Below are 23,088 nucleotides of genomic sequence, written 5' to 3'. Positions count from 1 at the left end.
ATACATAGTCTCATATGGAAGAGTAATAACAATGAATTGCCTCTCTCTCTTGGAACTAACCTGATATCCATTTAAGGATCTTACCCATCATCCCAGCACATTCAGGCTTGTTCAGTAAGTTGACATATAGTACTGGGTTAGAAATTAAAATTTCTTCAATAAAATCTATATGCTCCTTCAAAGTTCTCCATTCCTCAATGCTGCTGTCACATTTGTTTTCTGGACTATGTTTTTTGATGATATTCTCTCCAAACTCTCTCTCTCTCTGAAGCAGTTTATTATTACACTTGATGCAATGCTTTCTCATATGCAATGCTTTCTCAATACTTTCATATCCTCTCTCCAAAAAAATCACCTTTAAGCTATTCTTAATCTCTAAATTTTTCAAGTTTCCAAACTATTAGTGTAATATGAGGAGGTGGGAATTTTCCTTCTATCCTACTTCTCTTCCTTTTACCTACTCAATCCCTCCTCCATGCTTTTGAAATATATGGCAATGGAATGTGCCTGGGCTATAAATACGGCTTTCGACATGTGTTTGCTTCCCTTTGAAGATGATATAAACAAAAAGCCCCCATCAAGCTTCAGGAATTCATCTCCCTTTGTACTTCTAATTATTCCCCCATGCATGGATTTGGAATCAAAGCTTGCTTTTATTCCTTCCTCCTCTTACTAGGTTTATTTTATTTCAATGCTATTCTAATTACATATTACCCGGATGCAGCGATTCCTGAGTAAATCTCAGGTAAGAGAATTACTGACTTAAAATATAATGTTTCTAAAATTTAATATTCTGACTTAAAATATAATATTTCCAAAAATTTAATATTCCAAAAAAATCACACCATTGATTTTAAATTAAGAATGAGAACACAGATCCTCTACAAGAGAAAATCACAATAAGTTAGCATTTGTCTGACTTTATAAAAATTAGCGGGATTTGACTACACGAGGTGTCTGTCCAACTCTTTTGCAATGTGTGTTTTTCGTTCATCTTCTCAGCCTCTTGTATAATTTTCAGTTTAATTTCCAGGCTTAATTCTCTCTGTTTACACTTTGTCACCAGGATTGTGCTGAGCCATTTTAGTACCTGAGGCAAGAATGAAAAATTGTGCCCTCCCCTAAAATATTTAAAAAAATAATAATTAAAAAAAATGACTTATTTAAAATACATTTCTGGTACACGCTTTAATAAAAAATTAAAATTGAGGTTATAAAAATGACAACCAGTGGGGCAACTACTATGATGGCACCCCAGATAGCACAGGCATGCAGAGCTCGATATCTGTATAGTGTCGCAAATGATTTTCGTCTAGCAAAAGCAAAATGATAAACGGATTGGAATAATCAAAACATAAAATCGAAAATGGCACCCCTTTCAGCTTTTAACCTGAGGCAAGAGCCTCGTTCACCTCACCCTCGGCACAGCTCTGTTTGTCACCATAGCTGCTAGATGAGGTCTAATATAAACAGACTTTAAATTAATTTAAAGACCCAAGCTCCAAAAAGCTATCAGCTCAGTCCTTTTAAAAATGATGCAAAAAATATATTATAACAAAAAACACTGAACAAGGTGCAGCAAATGCAACAGACATACAATTGTTATTTTTGAGAGTGTATTTATATTGTAGCTACCATAAACTGGCTTCTTTGTTTATGTAAAAGTAAATTAACAAGTCTCTACTGTCTTTTGAGAAACACAGTGTCACATACATGCTGGTGGTGGTGGTGGATCAGAAAAAGGACACCTGTACTGAGCTTTGTATTAACCATACAAAATGACATTATTTATTTCTCATGGGGCAAAAACAGACTTTTTCTTAAATATTAACCAAATTTTGTAATAAATGAATATGTTTACATAGAAAACCCTATCCTTTCATGGAGAAACAAGATGAACTTTGTACAAATGAGAATTTTATATAAATCAAGTTTGTACTAATAAGATTCTACTGGAAACTGCTAAGTTGAAAAAAAATTTTAATTATTTAAAATTTTTATAAACGATTTAAAACGATAGACTTTATCATTCTTATGACTTAATCACACACACAAGTATGTCACAGAATTAATGACAGTGATTTTATAAAATGTGACATAGCACTGCACATGAATACCACATGTCAATGTGTAAGTTGAACTGCCTTCTAAACAATGAGAGTAGTCATGTCTCATTGCATTTGGTGTGTGTTGAGTAATAATGAAATAAGCAACCACATTTTTGTCAATTGCTTCACAAAAAATACAGCAGAAGGATATCAAGCAATATTACACCACCAAATTTTGCATGAAACTCAATGAAAGTGCAATAGAAACATACAAAAAGTAAAAAAAAAAAAAAAAAAAGCGTATGGACATCAAGTTTTCTGGTGGCACAAGCCCTTTTTGGAAGGATGAAGATGAATCATGTACAGGGAGACCTGTACCAATAGCAACAGAGGAGAATGTGGCAAGGGTAAGGGCAATGACTATGTTTCAGATGATTTAATAAGACACATGGAAGAGAAGAAAAATGCATGGGATGCATATAAATTATCAGGTGATACAGAGGCTTATGGCAGATATAAGCTAGTGTGCAATTAAGTCACAAAGGAGGTCAGGCAAGTGAAGGCAGATTATGAGAACGCTTTGGCAAAGGATGCAAAGAAAAACAACAAAGACTTCTTTACTTATATAAACACTAGAAGTAAGGGGATGAATCACATTAGTCTTCTTGATATTAATTAACATTAGCATTAGTAGAGGCACATGATGCAAGAAAGCAAGCTTATGCAGCATCAGCCAAAAAAAAAAAAAAAAAACCTCTCCCATTTCACCCCTCTGTTCGTTCCAAATACCTGTCCAACCCAGCCTTAAATGTATTAGGCTATCAACTTCCACAACAAAGGATGGAAGTCTGTTCCACTAACCAACTACCCGCTGTCTAAAGGCAAACTTCCGCACATCTATCCTACAACTGCCTTTCCTAATTTGAATTTATGCCCTCTCAGGTGATTATTTTGAGCAAGAGGAAGAATCCCATCAGCATTGAGCATGCTCAAACCATTCAAGGCTTTATACACCTCAATCAGATCACCTCGCAGGTGCCTAGTCTCCAGACACTGTAATTTGCAAAACTTAAGCCTTTCTTTGTAAGAGCAACCCTTTCTTCCATTCACTAATCTTGTTGCCCTTCTCTGTACTCGTTACAGTAGCTCTACATCCTTCTTGAAATGAGGCCTCCAGACCTGTATACAGTACTCAAGTTGTGGCCTGACCATTGCCTTATACAAGGGGATAATCACCTTCTTATCCCTGCCAGAAAAATTCCTATATATCATTGACAAGACACCATGAGCTACTCTTGCAGACCGTCTACACTGCTCAGAAAACTTCATACCTGCCTGCACAATTACCCCGAGGTCTTTTTCGTTCTCTACCACTGTCAGGGTAGTACCACAGAGTTTATATGTTACTCTGGGGTTACTGTTTCCCATATGTAGTACTTTTCGTTTGTCAATGTTAAACTTCATTTGCCACCTCTCAGCTCATCTGCTCAACTTTTCTAGATCCTGTTGCAGCAGCATACTGTCATTAGTGTCCTTAACAACTCTGCTAACCTTCGTATTGTCTGCAAACTTGGACATTAAGCTTGATATACCATCATCAATATCATTTATAAATACAGAAAACAACAGTGGACCCAACACTGAACCCTGAGGGACTCTACTAATGACATTAGACCACGATGAGCAGTGACCATTGATTACCACTCTATCTTCTCCCACTCAACCATCTCTTTATCCATAGCAGCAATTTGCCTCCAATGCCACACTGCTCCAATATGTTCAGCAGTCTTCAATGTGCAACAGTATCAAAAGCCTTTCTAAGATCCAAATAAATGATATCAAAGTTATTCCCTGCATCCAGTTCCTTTGTGACCACATCATAGTATCCAATCAAATTGGTCAGGCAAGACTTTTCCTTAACAAAAACCATGCTGCGTCTGAGCCATAACTGAAGTCTTTTCTAGATGATCCTGCAGTGCTTCTTTTACCAGTGCCTCCATTAATTTTCCTGGAACAGAAGTTAAACTAACAAGTCTATTATTACTTGTGTCACCCTTTGATTCTCCTTTGTGAATTGGGGTCACATTTGCACATCTCCAGTCCATGGGTACCTCCCCTGAGTCAAAAGAAGCTCTCATAATTAGGGCTAAGGGTTTGCTTACTTTGTTTGCTGCCTCCTTTAATATAACTGGATAGATCCCATCCACCCCGGGTGCCTTTTTTATATTTATCTTCAACAATTTCTCCTCAACTTTCCTCTCAGTTATTACAAAATCATCTAGCTCACTGCCAGAGTTCTATTCACTCTGGAATTCCCCTCCCTAAATAACTCCTTATGTGTTAATGTAGCATTAGCATTAGTAGAGGCATATGATGCGAGAAAGCAAGCTTATTCAGCATCAGCCAAAAAAAAAAAAAAAAAAAAACCACTCCCATTTCACCCCTCCGTTCGTTCGAAATACCTGTCCAGTTGAGCTTTAAATTTGTTTAGGCTATCAACTTCAACAACAAGTGATGGAAGTCGGTTCCACCAACCAACCACCCGCTGGCCAAAGGCAAATTTCCGCACATCTATCCGACATCCGTCCTTCCTCAGTTTGAATTTATGCCCTCTGAGGTGATTATTCTGAGCAAGATGAAGTATCCCATTGGCATTGCGCATGCTCAAACCATTCAAAGCCTTATACACCTCTATCAGATCACCTCGCCGGTGCCTAGTCTCCAGACTCTGTAATTTGCAAAACGTAAGCCTTTCTTCGTAAGAGCAACCCTTTGTTCCATTCACTAATCTTGTTGCCCTTCTCTGTACCCGTTCCAACAGCTCTACATCCTTCTTGAAATGAGGCCTCCAGACCTGTATACAGTACTCAAGATGTGGCCTAACCATTGCCTTATACAAGGGAATAATCACCTCCTTATCCCTGCTAGAAAAATTCCTGTATATCATTGACAAGACACCATGAGCTACTCTTGCAGCTCGTCTGCACTGCTCAGAGAACTTCATATCTGCCTGCACAATTACCCCCAGGTCCTTTTCATTCTCCACCACTGTCAGTGTAGTACCGCAGAGTTGATACGTTGCTCTGGGGTTACTGTTTCCCATATGTAGTACTTTACATTTGTCAATGTTAAACTTCATTTGCCACCTCTCAGCCCATCTGTTCAACCTTTCCAGATCCTGTTGCAGCAGCATAGCGTCAGTAGTGTCCTTAACAACTCTGCCAACCTTTGTATCATCTGCAAACTTGGACATTAAACTTGATATCCCATCATCAATATCATTCATAAACACCGAAAACAACGACGGACCCAACACTGAACCCTGAGGAACTCCACTAATAACATTAGTCCACGTTGAGCAGTGTCCATTGATTACCACTCTCTGTCTTCTGCCACTCAACCATCCCCTTATCCATAGCAGCAATTTGCCTCCAGTGCCACACTGTTCCAATTTGTGCAGCAGTCTTCCATGTGCAACAGTATCAAAAGCCTTTCTAAGATCCAAATATATAATATCAAAGTTATTCCCTGCATCCAGTTCTTTTGTGACTACATCATAGTATCCAATCAAATTGGTCAGGCAAGACCTGCCCTTAACAAAACCGTGCTGCGTCTGAGCTATAACTGAATTCTTGTCTAGATGATCCTGCAGTGCTTCTTTAACCAGTGCCTCCATTAATTTACCTGGAACAGAAGTTAAACTAACAGGTCTATAATTACTTGTCAGCCTTTGATCCTCCTTTGTGAATTGGGGTTACATTTGCACATCTCCAGTCTATGGGTACCTCCCCTGAGTCCAAAGAAGCTCTCATAATTATGGCTAGGGGTTTGCTTACTTCCTTTTCTGCCTCCTTTAATATAACTGGATAGATCCCATCCACCCCAGGTGCCTTTTTTATGTTTATCCTCAACAATCTCTCCTCCACTTTCCTCTCAGTTATTACAAAATCATCCAGCTCACTGCAAATGTTTACTTTACCTACATCATTCTCCTTCCTGAATAACTCCTCATGCGTGAATGTAGATGCAAAATACTCGTTTAGATTGTTAGCCACCTGAGCAGGATCCTCAACTGTTGAACAATCAATATCCAGTGGACCAATCTGATTCATCCCTTTCCTTCTCGAGTTTAAATATGTAAAGAACTCTTTTCTGTTTTTCTTTGCATCCTTTGCCAAGGATTTTTCGTAGTCTGCCTTTGCCTGCCTAATCTCCTTTGTGACTTGGTTACAGACCAACTTATATCTACCATAGGCTTCCATGTCACACATTAATTTGTATGTATCCCATGCATTTTTCTTCTCTGCCACATGTCTCATTAGTTCATCTGACAACCATTTAGGCCTAAACCTTGAACAATATTTCTTAGTTGGTATGTAAAGCCTGGTAGCCTCCAAGATTAGTTCCTTGAATGCTTCCCATTTTGAGTTTGCTGTTGGTAACATCATCAGTTGGTCCCACTGTATAGAATTTAAATACTGTCTCAGACCATCATAGTCGCCTTTACGAAAACAAAAATCCTTCCCTTTACCTCTGATGGTAGTTACCTCCTTGAGTAAATCCCACTTCAACACATTGTGATCACTGCCACCTAGTGGTTCATTTATCTGCAGATTCTTAATGCATGAAGAAGAAGAATCACTACTGATAATCAGATCAAGAGTATTGCTCCCTCTTGTTGCCTCACGAACATGATGATGTAGAAAACAATCATCCAATAAATTCACAAAAGCCTTGCTAGTGTGCGAGTGACCAACCCACAAATTCCAGTCAATATCTGGGAAATTAAAATCCCCCATTATAAGACTCTCTGATTTACTGGCCCACTCTATTTCCCTGTACAATATCTTATTATACTCATCAGAGTCATTAGGCCTATAGCACACTCCTACTCTCAATTTTGATTTCCCTATGCTTATGTCACACCAAACTGACTCGACACTGCCCTGTCCATCGATGTCGACTGGCTTCACTTCCTTGGACTTTATGTGTTTCTTAATTAATAGCATAACCCCTCCTCCCCTCCTGTCCTGTCTATCCTTTCTATACACATTGTATTCCCCAAATTCCAGTTCCGCATTACTTATATCTGTGTGACACCACGTCTCTGATATCCCAACAATATCTGCCTTTGATGTTTTGAGCAATACCTCAAATTCATCAAATTTATTTACTAAACTCCTATCATTGCTGTACACACAAGTATACATGCACCTGTTCTTTTTCTTAGCTACCCTAACACAACCCATGTGTTTACTTGTACCCCAATGATTCCCAGCAGTCTCTGAAATATCCTGCATCTTATTTGCCAGGCTGCGGCTCATTCCAATAGAAGCAGTGCAAGAATCACTTTCACCTCTGCCAGTGGCTACTGTTAATCTATTAGTCCTTGTATCCCCCCAATCTAGCAGTTTTCCGACCCACCTAACACTGCCTCGATAGCATCAGCAAACATTCTTGCACCCTTTCTATTTAAGTGTATCCCATCCCTGTAGAAGCAGTCTCTCCTGTTAACAAGTACAGACCAGGGTGAAAAAAATTCTACCCCTTGAGCCCTGCACAATCTTTCCAGGGCCGAATTGATTGACATGTAGGTGCAAAATACTCATTTAGTTGGTTAGCCACCTGAGCAGGGTCATCAACAGTTGAACCATTAATATCCAGTGAACCAATCTCATTTATCTCTTTCCTTCTAGAGTTTACATAGGTAAAGAACTCTTTGCATCTTTTGCCAAAGATTTCTCATAATCTGCATTTGCCTGCCTAATCTCCTTTGTGAGTTGGTTACTGACCAGCTTATATCTATCATAAGCTTCCATGTCACCCATTAATTTATATGTATCCCATGCATTTTTCTTCTCTGCCATATGTCTCATTAGTTCATCTGACATCCATTTAGGCCTAAACTTTGAACAGTATTTCTTAGTTGGTTTATAAAGCCTAATAGCTTCCAAGATTAATTCTTTGGATGCTTCCCATTTTGAATTTGCTGTTGGTAACATCAGTTGGTCCCACCATATAGAATTTAAATACTGTCTCAGACTGCCGTAGTCACTTTTACAAAAGAAAAAACCCTTCCCTTTACCCCTGATGGTAGTTACCTCTTTGAGTAAATCCCACTTCAGCACACTGTGATCACTGCCACCTAGTGGTTCCTTTATCTGCAGATTCTTAATGCATGAAGAATCACTACTGATAATCAGATCAAGAATATTACTCCCTCTAGTTGCCGCCCAAACATGCTGATGTAGAAAACAATTATCCAATAAATCCACAAATGCCTTGCTAGTGTGTGAGTGACCAACCCACAAATTCCAGTCAATATCCGGAAAATTGAAATCCCCCATTATAAGACTCTCTGATTTACTGGCCCACTCTGTTTCCCTGTACAGTTTCTTATTATACTTATCAGAGTCATTAGGCCTATAACACACTCCTACTCTCAATTTTGATCTCCCAATGCTTATGTCACACCAAACTGACTCGACACTGCACTGAAGTCGACATTATGTCGACTGGTTTCACTTCCTTGGATTTTGTGTTTCTTAACTAATAGCATAATCCCTCCTCCCTTCCTTTCCTGTCTATCCTTCCTGTACACATTGTACTCCCCAAATTCCAGTTCTGCATTCCTTATATCTGTGTGGCACCACGTCTCCGATATCCCAACAATATCTGCCTGTGATGTTTTGAGCAATACCTCAAATTCATTTACCAAAAGAATTTGAAAATGAGTTTGGTAAATTTATTTACCAAACTCCTACCATTGGTGTATACGCAAGTATACATGCACCTGTTCCTATTCTTAGCTACCCTAACACAACTTTGGGGCACTCCATAACCAGGTGGGAAGGAGCAGCAGTGTGTAGCACACGCTTGTTGATTAGACCGGGGTTCGAGCCCGTCACCACTAAATACGGAGGATGCGGAAAGGTCAGGGAATGACCACCATATTCCCGGAGCAATATAGCCTTAGTTGCTAATGCTCCTAAAAACCAAATAATAATAATAATAACACAACCCATGTGTTTACTTGTACTGTAATGACTGCCAACAGTGTCTGAAATACCCTGCATCTTGTTTTCCAGGCTGCTGCTCTTTCCAGTAGAAACAGTGCAAGAATCACTTTCACCTCTGCCAGTGGCTACTGTTAATCTCCCCAAGCTAGCAGTTTTCCGACCCACCTAACACTGCCTTAATAGCATCAGCAAATATTCTTGCACCCTTTCTATTTAAGTGTATCTCATACCTGTAGAAGCAGTCTCTCCTGTTAACAAGTACAGACCAGTCTGAAAAAAAATTCAACTATAATGTTTCACCTTTTAATGATCCTGCTCAGTTTGCCAACAAACTGAATAGATATTTTGCATCTACATTCACACGTGATAAATGATTTAGGGAAGTGTATGCCAAGAAGTTTATCAAACTCTAATAGGCTGCTAAATGATTTTTCAATAACTGAAAGGAAAGTGGAAGAGAAATTGTCAAAGTTAAACATAAAAAAAGGCAACTGGGGTGGATTGGATCAACCCAATTATAATAAAAGGGGGGACAGTAAAGGATGTAAACAAACCCTTAGCCATAATTATGAGAGAATCTTTGGATTCAGGGGAGGTCATTATAGACTATGTGTGAATGTATCCCCAGTTTACAAAGGGGGATCAAAAGGTGATATGAGTAATTACATACCTGTTAACTTAACTTCTGTTCCAAGAAAAATAATGGAGTCACTAGTTAAAGAAGTGATGCAGCACTATCCAGACAGGAGTGCAGTCATACTTCAGTTACAGCATGGGTTCCTTAAGGGGAGATGTTGTCTAACTAATTTGATTGGATACTATAACGCAGTGACAAAGGAACTGGATACAAAAATAATTTTGATATCATATACTTGGATTTCAGGAAAGTTTTTGATACTGTTGCACATAAAAGACTGCTGTTCAAATTGGCACAGTGTGGCATTAAGGGCAAGGGTTAATAGTGTGATAATGTGGACATGATTTGTTGTGGACTGGGATCTGTTTAAGTGATATTATTGGCTTTCCACCTTTGAAGAAGCAGCAGTGAATCTTCAGTGACATGTATACATAATGTGGAAAAATGGTGTCTAGCTGTATTAGAGATATGGATACCAATGTTTTTCCAGTCTGTTTCATTACAGTTGTAATATTTGCACTGCATAAAATATCTCATGGTTAGAAAGTTTGAAAATATTATTGCTAAGGATAATGTTAAAGTGAGAATAATATATAAGATGATATATATTTCTTTAAACTACAAAAAATATTTTATTACTGTATTTTTGTGGTCATTCTAATTTTGACTTTTTTTCTTATGAATTATAGGAGAACGCCACCATTTGTATTAACAAGATTCTACTGTGATTTATTATGTGAACTGCTAAGTTTAAAAAAATTTTAATTATTTAAATTTTTTTGTAAACAATTCAAAATGATAGACTGTATCATTTTCATGACTTTATCACAACTCAGCATGCAAAGTACGTCACAAAACTAATAAGATTGATTTTATAAAATGCAACATAGTAGCACCGCACCTTGCCGGTGCAGGACAGTAATTTCTGCATCTCTCACAAACTTCCTATAAATCATTTTAAAATACAGTTGAAATTAGTTAACATGAAATAGCAGATATTGACACAAAATTTCATGTTATCTGAATTTCATGTTTAAAAGTATAGTTGTTAAATATTAAAATAAGGATAAATATACAACCACATCATAACTGTGTTACATGTCAGTGAGGCATAATTAGGATGATTGATTATGCTATTTAAATGTACATTATAATTTTTCGTGATAGAAGCATATAATTACATAAAATATTAACATAGAAAAAGTTAGTCTCTCTATCCTTTAACAAATAATATATTTCTGTAATTCCACCTCTATGTTAGCGCAATTTAAAAAAGCAAAATTACATAGTCCTTTTTTTCTTATTAATATTTTTTTCCCTTTTTATACATTATTTTTAATAGAATACAATAATTATTATAACTGAAGAAATACAATAATTTTTACTGAAATTTTTAGAGAAAAAATAAGATAATATTTTCTTGCCATTTCTCATTAAATTAATAATTATAGAATGAAAATCATTGGTGTTGAAGCAATTTTTCAATAAATATTTATGAATTCTTTTTCCTTAAAATTGCAATACTGAAATTATATAATTAAAAACCAGATTGTTTTTTATATATTTGTTTTTCTTTTAAGAATTCCTTCGCGATGACGTTGTTGTTCTTCTTGCATTGTCATTCACAGCAGCATTTTGTCAAACTATTTTGGAAGTAAGTAAAATTGCATATTGTATATCTTAAGGTACATTAATGATTATTTTAATTTTTATATATATATACCTGGACTGCACTGATCACGGTGTTGCCACTTCTACAGATTTTTTAAAAATATCTTTTTTAGATTATTTCACTGATTCTATAGAATTTTAAGGGTAATAGTTAGAGATGGGCTGTTTATGTAAAAAGATCCAGTTATCATAGAAGCTAAAGTAGATCAGGTGCATTTTTCAACTTCCTCTTCTACAGAGTGCCAGTTTTATTAGATTGTGACATCATAATATTACCAATAAAATATTCTTGCATCCATTGATTAGCACAAATATAAGTTATAATAAACTATAAAAACCAATAATGGCAATATATGAGGGGGAGGATTAAAAAAGTTTTTAGATTGCAAAGGTTTTTGTGAAAGATAGTATCGTCAATCTGTGCTGTGACTCTTATTGTGTTCACAAAAAATGTTAGGTTTGTAATTGTATTCCTCTCCTTTACTGGGGGAGTTGAAGTGTTGCAGTGAATGAAGAAGGAAAATGTTGAGAGAATCAAACACCATGCAGTCATTGAGTACCTTCATTTAAAGGAAATGTTGCTGAAAAAAATTCACGAAGACATGCAGCAAGCATTAGGGCAATCTTGTCCTTCATTTGCCGCAGTCAAAAACTGGGCTGCAGAATTTAAGCTTGGGCAAGATAGTTTTAAAGATGCATCCTGCAGTGGAAGTCCTGTTACCATGTCAACACCTGCACATGTGGATGCCATTCATGACCTCATCATGAGAGACTGTAGAATAACATTGAACCACATTGAGACAACATTCAACATCTCCAATGAGTGAGCCCACAATATTGTGGTGAATGTTTTAGTAATGAAGGTTTCTTCGAGGTAAGTGGGACCCTAAAGTGCTGAATGCAAATCAGAAGCAGGAAAGTGTGAGGTGTTACCTGAATCACAAATGCTGTGTGTGTTTAGCACAAATATAAGTTATAAATGCTGAATCACAAATGCTGTGTGTGTGTTTGTGATTCAGGTAACACTAAATGCCTGTGGGTTTGAGCTATTACAGCATCCACCCTACTCGCTGGACTGGACTATTTTTTATTTTCAAATCTCCAAAAGGACTTTAAAGGACAGAAATTTGACAGTGACATGCTGTGATGGATGCAGTCAACAACTGGTTTGAGTCAAAATCTTCTGAATTGTATTTGAGTGGATTATGAAAGTTAATGGATTGTACCAGAAAGTGTGTTGACTTAAGGGGGGAAATATGTTGAAAAATGGCTGCACTTTACTTTTACTTTTTTTATGTTGAAAAATAAATGGGCTTTCACAACTTTCCAGCATTCCTTCCATGGGAAGGATAGAAACTTTTCAACCTTTCCTCATACAATAAAAAATGTAAAAACCAGTTAAGAACTGATAAAATATAATGGTTAAAAGCAATAAAATATCAAAATAAAGGGTTAAAATTTGATGCAGAGTGCCACTTTCTCAACTCTGAAGTGTATGACAGTTTCAATTTAAATAGCATATCATCATGCAATAAATAACAGAAATCATCACGTGATGCAACTATGTGATGTGATCCTGCATAATGAAAAAGGATGAATAATAAAAATAGAGAGAAAATAAAAGAAAAGAAAAGCAGGGATAAAGAAATGAAGAGGAAGGGAGGAAAAAATTAATCAGGTCTGGTGATGCAAAATGATGTGAATTAATAGCATTAGCATTAGTAGTGGCATATGATGCCACTACTAATGGCATCATATGCCACATATACATCAGCCAAAAAAAAAAAAAAAAAAAAAACCTTCCCATTTTACCTGTCCATTCACTCCAAAAGTTTGTGAATCCTTCCTTGAATTTATTTAAGCTGTCAACCTCTCCACAACCACAGTTGGAAGTTTGTTTCAGCAACCAACCACTTGCTGGCTAAAGGCAAATTTCCACACATCTGTTCTGCAACTCTCTTTCCTTAGTTTGAATTTATGCCTCCTCAAGTGTGTAATCTGAGCAAGAGGAAGAATCCCAACATCATTGAGCTTGCTCAACCCATTCAAAGCCTTATGTACCTTAATCAGATCACTTCACAGGTGCCTAGTCTCCTGTAACTCCTAATAGAGTTATACAAAGCACATCAATGCTTGTCACTTCAAAATAGCAGATTTCATGATGGGGTGGATACGAACTCCTTTATTGTAATTAATTTTTACTGTTTTTCCTTGTCCTTTGTTGTATAGGATCATATCATGATGTTACATCATGTGACGATTTCTATTCTCGATCACATCATACGTTGTTTAAATTGATATCATGTCATGTGACACAATATCAATTCAGAACTTTCAATTCAGAAAGATACAATCTCTGTCTCAAAAGCCATTCCTTTATTTTGTGTACTTTATTGCTTTTTGCTGCTATATTTTATCAGTTCTTAACTGGCTTTTACATTTTTTATTGTATTTTTACTGTTCTCACTTTTATAGTCTATTAAATATTTTAATTTTATATTTGTGTTAATCAGTGTGTGCAAGCATATTTTGTTCGTATGATACTTGATGCTGAAGGCATTTTTGCTAATATTAGGATCATGGGCGATAACCAGGTCCAAAATATTCTTGTCCCTAGAACTTCCCCTGTGATGTCGTCTGAATCATTAGTAATGATGATCTCAAAAGCATTTTTATCCCTAGTACTCTCTCTAACATGCTGGTACAAATAATAATCATCTAGTTTATTTAAAAAAGTATTTCCCTATCTTGAGTTTCTCTCCCACTTATTCCAATCAATTTTTAAATAAAGATTGATTGGAATTGATTGCAGTCAAAAGATTAAATTGTGCACTAATGAGAGAATAATAGCAAAGCTTAACTGATGGTACTCACCTCACTTTGCTATTATTCTCTTTAAGTCAAATTTCTAAATAACGATACATTAAGAAGCTCTATCAATTAACTATTGTGCACTAATTAAAATTTACCAAGTAAAACTTGCCTTCTTGAAGGCAAGTTTTACTTGGTAAGGAAATCACTTCAGCAACTAAGACATGCTGTAAAGGACCTCATTACTATGCATTGCAAAGAATCAAATTTACTGAACTTATTTTATTGAGATGAGGCACAAGACAGTGCTTATAACCTGGAAAAAGGAACAGAGTTAATAATGAAAAATGCCACATCAGCATGAGATAGTTCCAAGTAGGTTACAAAATGCAGATGAGAAGTAGCAGCTTTTTCTGTTATATTCATCCTTCATTTGCTTTTCATTATCAATTTAATATCAGTATCATGATACCATTTTCAGGATCACTAAAAAAAAAAAAAAAAAATAGAAAAGCACCATTACAAAAACTGAAATTAAAACCAGCTGCTCAAGAATCATTAATTTAATGATTTGTATGATTTCTTCTGCAGTTTTGAAAATGCTTGGGTTGGATGTCTATGTCCGTGATCTATTCGACTCCATAAATTTGTTATATTTAAATATAAAATAAAATAAAATTTAAGTATATTGGACACCAATATATACATTTTGTATATATACTGGAGTGCACTGGCGACGCTACTGTACCTCTAGATCTGCCATGGTAGATTGACGCCTGAAGAGATGGGGGGGATATTTTTGAAGAGGATGGGAGATTATCCTGTGCTCTTCATGATGGAGTAACGTAATACCTAGATGTGCCAAGTTTAGTGCACAGCACAGCCTGTTTACTTTGTGGCACAGGTCCTGGAAAGGTGTTCACAGGTTAAACCTTTCTGACTATGTTTCTTCCCCAGTTGGTGGATATTCAATAGTACTGGATTCAGTTGTCAAACAGCCTGTCCTACGATGTACCACATATGTTCAATTTGAAATTAATTGTAAAAACAGGATACAGCAGTGTACTGGAGCACATAGTTGGGAAAAACTTTATGCTAATGACTTGCAGCTTCTTTAGGAAGTTATGTACTAATAGCTTAAGTAGAGCCACAGGCAGAAGTGAAAGTGATTCATGCATTGCTAGTATTAATTCATACAGCAGTATGGAAAGCAAAGTGTCTGGGACTTCAGGCCCTGCTGTGGATCATTATGGAACAAATAAATACACAGGCTGTGTTAGGGTAACTAACAGTAAGAACACCATGCATGTACACTAATGTTAAAAGCATTGTAAATAAATTTGATGAATTTGAAGTAAGATTAAGTCATCAAATACAGACATTATGTAGACATTGTACTCCCCATATTCAAATTCAGCATCACTTATGTCATTCAGACATAAGTGATGCTGAATATAAGGAAGAATATTAAATCTAAAATTATAAATCTATATTAAATGACATGGGTGGTGAGTGCAACAACATTGAGTCAGTTTAGTGTGATACAAGTAATGGGAAAACAAAATTGAGAGTAAGAGTGTGTTATATAGGCCTAATAACTGTGATGAGTATACCAAACAGCTATACAGAGAAATATATTGTGGCAGCAAATGTCTCATAATGAGGCATTTCAACTTTCCAGATGTTAACTGGAATTTGTGGGTTGGTCGCTCACACACTAGCAAGACTTTTGTGGATGTCTTGGATGACTGTTTTATACAGCAGCATGTTATAGAGATAACAAGAGAAAGCAATACTATTAAAAATATGCAGGTAAAAGACCCACTGGGTGGCAGCTATCACAGTGTACTAATGTGGAATTTAATTAAAGACATAACTACTATCAAGGGTAAAGGGAAAGGCTTTTGCTTTCATAAGGGTGACTACAGAGGGCTCAGACAGTTTTTAAACTGTGTGCAGTGGGACAAATTGATGATGTTACCAACAGCAAATTCTAAAAGTGAAGTATTCAGGGAAGTAATCAAAGAAGCTACTAGGCTTTTCATACAAACGAAGAAATACTGTTCAAGGCTTAGACCTAAATGGATATCAGGTGAACTGTTGAGACATGTACCAGAGAAGGATGCATATAAATTATCAGGTGATACAGGATCCTGTGGTATATATAAATTAGTCTGTAATCAAGTCACAAAGGCGGTTAGGCAAGCTAAGGCAAATTATGGTACCTCACTGGAAAAGAATGCAAAGAAAAGGAGCAAAGACCTTCTATGCTCACATTAACAGTAGAAGGAAAGAGTTACTTGATGGTTAACCGATGATGACCATACTCAGGTCATTGATAAATTGAATAGGTAGTTTGCATCTACATTCGCACATGAAGAATTTTTTAGGGGAGGGAATGCCAGAAGTTTATCAAACTCTAAGGAGCTAAATGACTTTGTGGTAACTAAAATAAAAGTGAAGATAAAATTGTTGAAGATGGACATAAAAAAGGCTCCTGTGGTGGATGGAATCTATCCAGTTATATTAAGGGAGGCAGCAAAGGAGGTAAGCAAACCCTTGGCCATAATTACAAGAGCATGCCTGGATTCGGTGGAGGTCACTGTGTGGAGATGGGCTAATGTATCTCCAATTCATAAAGGGGAATCAAAAGGCAACATGAGTAATTAGAAACCTGCTGGCTTAACGTCTGTTCCAGGGAAAGTAATAGAATCACTTGTTAAAGAAGTAATGCAGGACCACCTGGACAGGTATACAATTATACTACAATCACAGCATGGATATGTTAAGGGGTGGTCCTGTCTAACCACTCTGATAGGTTAGTATTATGATGTAGTGACCAAAGAACTGGATGCAAAAAATAATTTTAGCATCATATACTTGGATTTCAGGAAGCTTTTGATATTGTTGAAGATAAAAGACTGCTGTGCAAACTGGAGAAATGTGGCATTAAGGGCAAGTTACTATGGATAAAGGGATAGTTAAGTGGATGAAGACAGAGAGCACTGCTCTTCATGGACTAATGTTATTAGTGGAGATCCCCAGGGTTCATTGCTGGGCCCATTGTTATTTTCAGTATTTATCAATGATATTGATGAAGACATCAGGCTTAATGTCTAAGTTTACAGATGTTGCAAAGGTTGCAGAGTGATTAATGACAGTCATCAGGGTGAGCTACTGCAACAAGATTTAGACATTTAACTGCAATTTCTCAACCCATCAATTGCATTGATGGGCTGAGAAATGGCATTTAAATTTTAACATTGACAAATGCAAGATACTGCATATGGGTAGTAGTAACTCCAGAGTTACTTGTCAACTTTGTGGTACTACACTCAGGGTAGTGGAAAATGAAAAAGACATGGGGATAATTGTGTAGTCAAACATGAAATTTTCTGAACAATGCAGATGTGCTGCCAGGACAGCTCATGGGGTTTTGTCAATGATATACAGAAACTTTGCTAACAGGGATAATGAGGTGATTATCCCTTTGTATAATGCCATGGTTAGGCTGAATCTTGAGTAGTGTATACAAGTCTGGTGGCCTCACTTTAAGTTTGGTTTGGTTTTGGTTTTTAGGAGCATTAGCAACTAAGGCCATATTGCTCCGGGATATGCGGTGGTCATTCCCTGACCTTTCCGCATCTTCTGTATTTGGTGATGATGGGCTTGAACCCCAGTCTAATCAAGGAGCGTGTGCTATGCACTGCTGCTCCTTCCCACCTGGCTACGGAGGTGCCCTCTCACTTTAGGAAGGATATAGATCTACTGGAATGGATGCAGAAAAGGACAACTGGACTGGTGAATGGGGAAAAAAGGGTGTGCTCTTACCTAGAAAGGCTTCAGTTCTGCAAATTGCAGCATCTCAAGACTAGACACCTGTGGGGAGACCTGATTGAAGTGTTTAAAGCCTTGAATGAATTGAGTGAACTGAATGTTAATTTGATTATTCCACTTGCTGAGACTACACACATGAGGGGACATAAATTCAAGTTGCAGGATAGATGTGTGGAAGTTTACCTTCAGCCAGCAGATGATTGATTTTTAGAACAGGCTTCTATCTGTTGTTGTGGATGGTTTGAATAAGTTGAAGGAAGAGCTAGACAAATTCTTGGAGGGTACGGATGAGTGAAGTGTGTATGTTTTTTTTTTTTTGGCTGATGCTATATAAGCTTGCTTTCTTGCATTATTTCGATTATTACTACTACTATTACTGCTACTACTTTATTTTATTTAACTGTACTCTGAATCCATAATATATAAGGAATAAGTATTAAGATGAAATACTTATCTACTGAGATAGCTTTGTATTAGTATCTACTGAGATAGCTTTGCATTAGTATCTACTGAGATAGCTTTGCATTAGTAACCCTTAGTACCCAGTTATGCCAACTTTAGTGCACAACGTGGCCTGAATATATTGTGGCATAAGTTCTGGATGATGTTTTCAGGTTAATCCATGTTGACGCACTGTTAGTATTAGCTATATACTAACTTGGCTATTTCAGTAAAAGGAAGCCATATCCTTTTTCTGAAAAATATAAAAAAAGATAAAAAATAAACAAATTATGTGCTTTCTTCCTCATGTAGGTAACTCTCCAGTTGACCATTGAATTTCTTCAAATTATCCTGAAAGAGGCCTCTGAGGTCGGGAAAACTCATATCTAGGAAATAAACTCATACACCGACCATTGAACAAAATTTACTGTAACTAAAATTTTTACAAATAGTATAAAAACAAATTATTTACAATAAACTAATGATTGTATATTGCCGAATACTAAAAACTGTAATAAAAGATCGTTTACCATAAAATAAGCTAAAATATAAAATTAAAAGTGCTAAAAACCTGGAGCTTTCGAGAGCGTCAGCTCTCTTCTTCAACAGTAATATGACTTTCTGCAACATCTCCTTAAATAGCAGGTTCACGGTACCTCCACACGTGGTATTTCTCCACATGGTTCAATCAGCACATGGTCAGAACCGGAAGCGGAAATGTCTCGGGTACGTGGCAAATAAAATCGTTCATCCGAACTTAATACAATTGTTTCAAAAATAGGATGAATACACATGCCTCTATCTCTTTTTTGAATTGTTGACAATTTCTTCAAATTGTAATCAAATATTCGCTGGATAAAACTTTCTACAATGTAATCTAAGTCTCTTCCTCTGTAATTTTAATTTTTGATCCGTAGTTCTTGAATTCTTTATAACAGTGAAACTTTTGTCTTCGTTCATTTACTAACTCTCTCAGAACCTTATAGACCTCAATCAGGTGCCTTGTTGCCAAGCTGTATAGCCCACATAGTTGATGGGTATTTGATAGTACTGGATTCCGATGTAGTAGTAGTAGTAGTGACGACATGTGATGCAAGAAAGCATGTTTCCTGACAATTCACACACATGTTCAGTTGGGCTGAAATCAAGCAAGTTGATGGCCATTGGAAGATTGTGAACTTACTGTAATGTTTATTGGACTAATCCAATCCCTTTGCTACCTTTTGTCACGGAGCATTATTATCTTTTTTGAAAGATTCTTGTTGGTCTGGGAAGATGGCAATCATGAACAGCTGCAAATGGTCACAAATGAACCTTTACAGGTTTCCAGTGAGGTGCTTATCAGTTAGGCACTAGGGAACCCAGGGTCTCTCATAAAAACATGCTCCAGACCATTGCACTATTCCTGTACAATTCCCCCTTTGTGCAGCAGAGTTTGAAAGCCCTATGTGGGCCCTCATCTGCAATTGTGTTAGTGTACCATTGCACTATTCCTGTACAAATTCCCTTTGTGCAGCAGGGTTTGAGCCTTATGTAGACCATCATATGCAGTAGCCCAATCGGGCTAGTGTCTGACACCTGGTGCATTATTAAAGTCCCTCCCATACAGTGTATTGGTTGGCTATTTACTCCACTGTGGCACATCTGTTGTGCTGGACAACACATTAGATCCTCTGCCTTGCCCCTTTGGTCAACAGTGTGCATGGCTTGCCTTAATTGGACCTCTGGCTGGTGGTACTTCCATGATTGGTTCACTTTGATACATGAGACATTGTATACATAGGTACTGGATAAAGGTGGCGATGACTGAGATACTCATCCCTGCTAATCTGGTTCCAACAGTTATTCCCTATCGAAATCTTGCTAGGTTGCAGTAGTAACTTCAGGAAGTATGATTGTGTTGCCATACTATTCAATAAATGGCCACAATCATACTTCATAATTAGTCTATTGGCTTGGATTTTGCCAACCTCTTCAAGCCAAGGATGTTTCACATAAAACCTCTTTTGTGCATACAAGGCATGCACAGTTTTTTTTTTTTTTTTTTTTTTTTTTTCCCTTATTTTAGGCTGAAATTTTTGAAATTTTATGATTATAAATTAAAATTTTGTCTAATAAGCTGCTTTTTTTTTGTGAGAAAGTTGTTTCCCATCCTCAGTTTATTCTAAAAATCTCAGTTTACTTTTGAAACACTGTAAATGGATTTTATTTGAATGGGGGAGAAGGATGTATGCAATGTTCATTCTTCAGATACACATTTAGCTGTGAACAGATGACTATATGAGTGCATTTGTATGTTGCATCTCTTCATGCCACATTCATACATAATTCAAATAAAATTAGTTTATGTGCATTTCAAAAGTAGCTGATGATGTTGTTATACTAAACAAAGTTGGGGAAACTTTCCCTTTGAGGAAAAAGCAGCTAATTAGGCATAATTTAAATTTAGAAATCATAAAATCTAAACAGTAATACTCTGTCCATTTTACTCTCAAATTCAACAAATTTAAGCTGAAATATGACAAAAAAAAAAAAAGTCCAGTGCAAATAGTGCAAACCTAAAAATAAATGAGATAAGATATATTCCCAGTACCTTTTGATTATAAAAGATCCTGTATGCTAGAAAACTAATTTTCTGAGTGAATTTTCCAACTAATTAGATTTCATAGTGCATCACATTATATATTTGCTTGTAATTTTTTATTATTTAATATAACTTCATATTCCTGTTTTAGACTATGATGGCTCCTTTTACTGAGCGGATATTCCATTTTCATGATATGGAGAATAGCTATATTTTCTTTGGAGCTGGTATAGAGGTAAGTGTTTAAGTGAAAATAAGCTACATTGTAATTGATAATACAAGGTGTTCCTTTTATTGCAGCATCTAGTAGCTATGTTCAATGCTTTGTTAAGTTGTGGATGATACTTATTGGAACGGAAGTCTGCAAAATATGAATTGTATGTGTTCATTCTGTCTAAATTTATTTTCTTATCTTTGATTAAAGCTTTGTTGTTGCTAGTGACCATTCTTCTCAGTTCTTTATGGATGAATTTCAATATCACTTGATGGATATTTTCCTTAACTTTTCATTTTTGCCCTTAAAAGATGATAATTGTGAAACAGTTGTCATCTTTAAGGACAAAGTGATAATTAAGCCAAAAAGATTAAGTTAGGTACTCTGAAACTTTCTTAAAATAGTTATGCATTGATATTAAGAAAAACTGAATTGGAATCAATTTGAAAGAGTCTGAAATTTTTCATGATAGAAAGGAGCCTTGTCAATTAATTCAGACCCGGAGAGAGAGTGTGTGAGACTCTTGGGGTAGAATTTTTATCAGCATGGCATGCTTGTTAACAGAAGAGACTGGATGCACTTGAATAGAAGGAGTGCAATAATATTTTCTGATGCTATCAAAGAGGCAATATTGGGGAGGGATTTGCTTGTTTTGGGGGAGGAGGACACACAAATTAGTGGCAGCCATAAGCAGAGAAAATGGATTCTTACATTGCTTCTGTTGGGATATGCAGGAGAGCAGCACCTGGAAAGCAGGAGGAGGGATCCCATTGAGCACGCAGTTATGTGGGCTCTGTTAGAATTACTAAATGCTTAAACAGGAAGGCATTTATTTGCTTATTAGTGTTTATACACTAATGCCAGGCACATTTTGAATACATTTGAAGTATTGGTTAAGTCATCAGTTCTCTACCCTTTCTCGAATGGGTAGAGAGGTATGTTACCCTACCACCTACAGAGTAACATGCCGGTTCTAGAAGAATTACATTGGGTAGACATGTTGAAGATGTAAGCTAGAATAAAGGAGCATGCTGACAACACCGGGTTACGTAATAGAAGATGTAGCACACCCAAAATCTGAACAGTGCAGTTTTCAACTAAAAATCTTGAAATTTTGGGTGTGGAGTTATGTCTTCAGTTGACTGGGCACTTTTTGTGGAAGCACATTATAAGATCAGGCTTGATCTTATAATGTGCATAAAAGGTGTGATCAGAAGGTTTGGGGACTGACTTTCTGTCTTGACATTGTAGCAAGTTGGTAGCAAAATATTCAGTGATTCCTCTAGACATAGAATCATAATGCATCATAATCCATCTGCAGTCACTCTGAATTATTACTCATTGAATAGAAGGCATTTTATAAGTTTCATTGGAAAACAACACAAGAAGGAGAGAATAAGCTGAGGGTTTCTGCTCCCAATTAAGATCCGACAGTATAACCTGAAAACAAAGGGAATTGGCTAGCTCTGTTTTCTAATTTTTCCATAAGGTGAGTTTCATCCTTTATCCTCCCTAGTCCAACAGTATATCCTGCTGCCTCCAGTATGGTTCATACGAACAACTTGCCAACCAGCAGTCAATGTAGAATCGGCCCCAATGGTCAGAAGGTCATGGAGGATAATATCATGTCATTGAAGTCAGACAATAACAGGAAGGAGTACACAAGGCATGAGATCCAACCATTGTCCTAGCCAGTGACCTACTTGGGGTGTAGCCAAGTTTAAGACACTTTTTGTTCTAGTCTGTAATTTGAAGTTCAATTGTTTCTATTAACAATCCTGAAGAAGGTTCCAAGGTAGGAATCAGAATATGAAATTTAATATTAT

At 36.6% G+C, this 23,088-nt stretch overlaps 1 protein-coding gene across 1 annotated transcript in view; it reads left to right on the top strand.

The window, feature by feature from the left end:
- Positions 1 to 23,088, top strand: part of LOC150085330 (uncharacterized) — a 79,149-nt gene that overhangs the window by 7,470 nt on the left and 48,591 nt on the right. Inside the window, exons 2-3 of the mRNA XM_090373155.1 lie at positions 11,285 to 11,358; positions 21,200 to 21,283. Coding sequence (XP_090229281.1) covers positions 11,285 to 11,358; positions 21,200 to 21,283 — 158 coding nt within the window. The remainder of the gene's footprint in view (positions 1 to 11,284; positions 11,359 to 21,199; positions 21,284 to 23,088) is intronic.

The sequence above is a fragment of the Mastigoproctus giganteus genome, chromosome 5 (assembly GCF_048544385.1).
Source record: "Mastigoproctus giganteus isolate SK-2022 chromosome 5, ASM4854438v1, whole genome shotgun sequence".
Taxonomy (NCBI): domain Eukaryota; kingdom Metazoa; phylum Arthropoda; class Arachnida; order Uropygi; family Thelyphonidae; genus Mastigoproctus; species Mastigoproctus giganteus.
The sequence above is the reverse complement of the archived record's forward strand: the minus strand, read 5'-3'. Positions and strand labels throughout refer to the sequence as shown.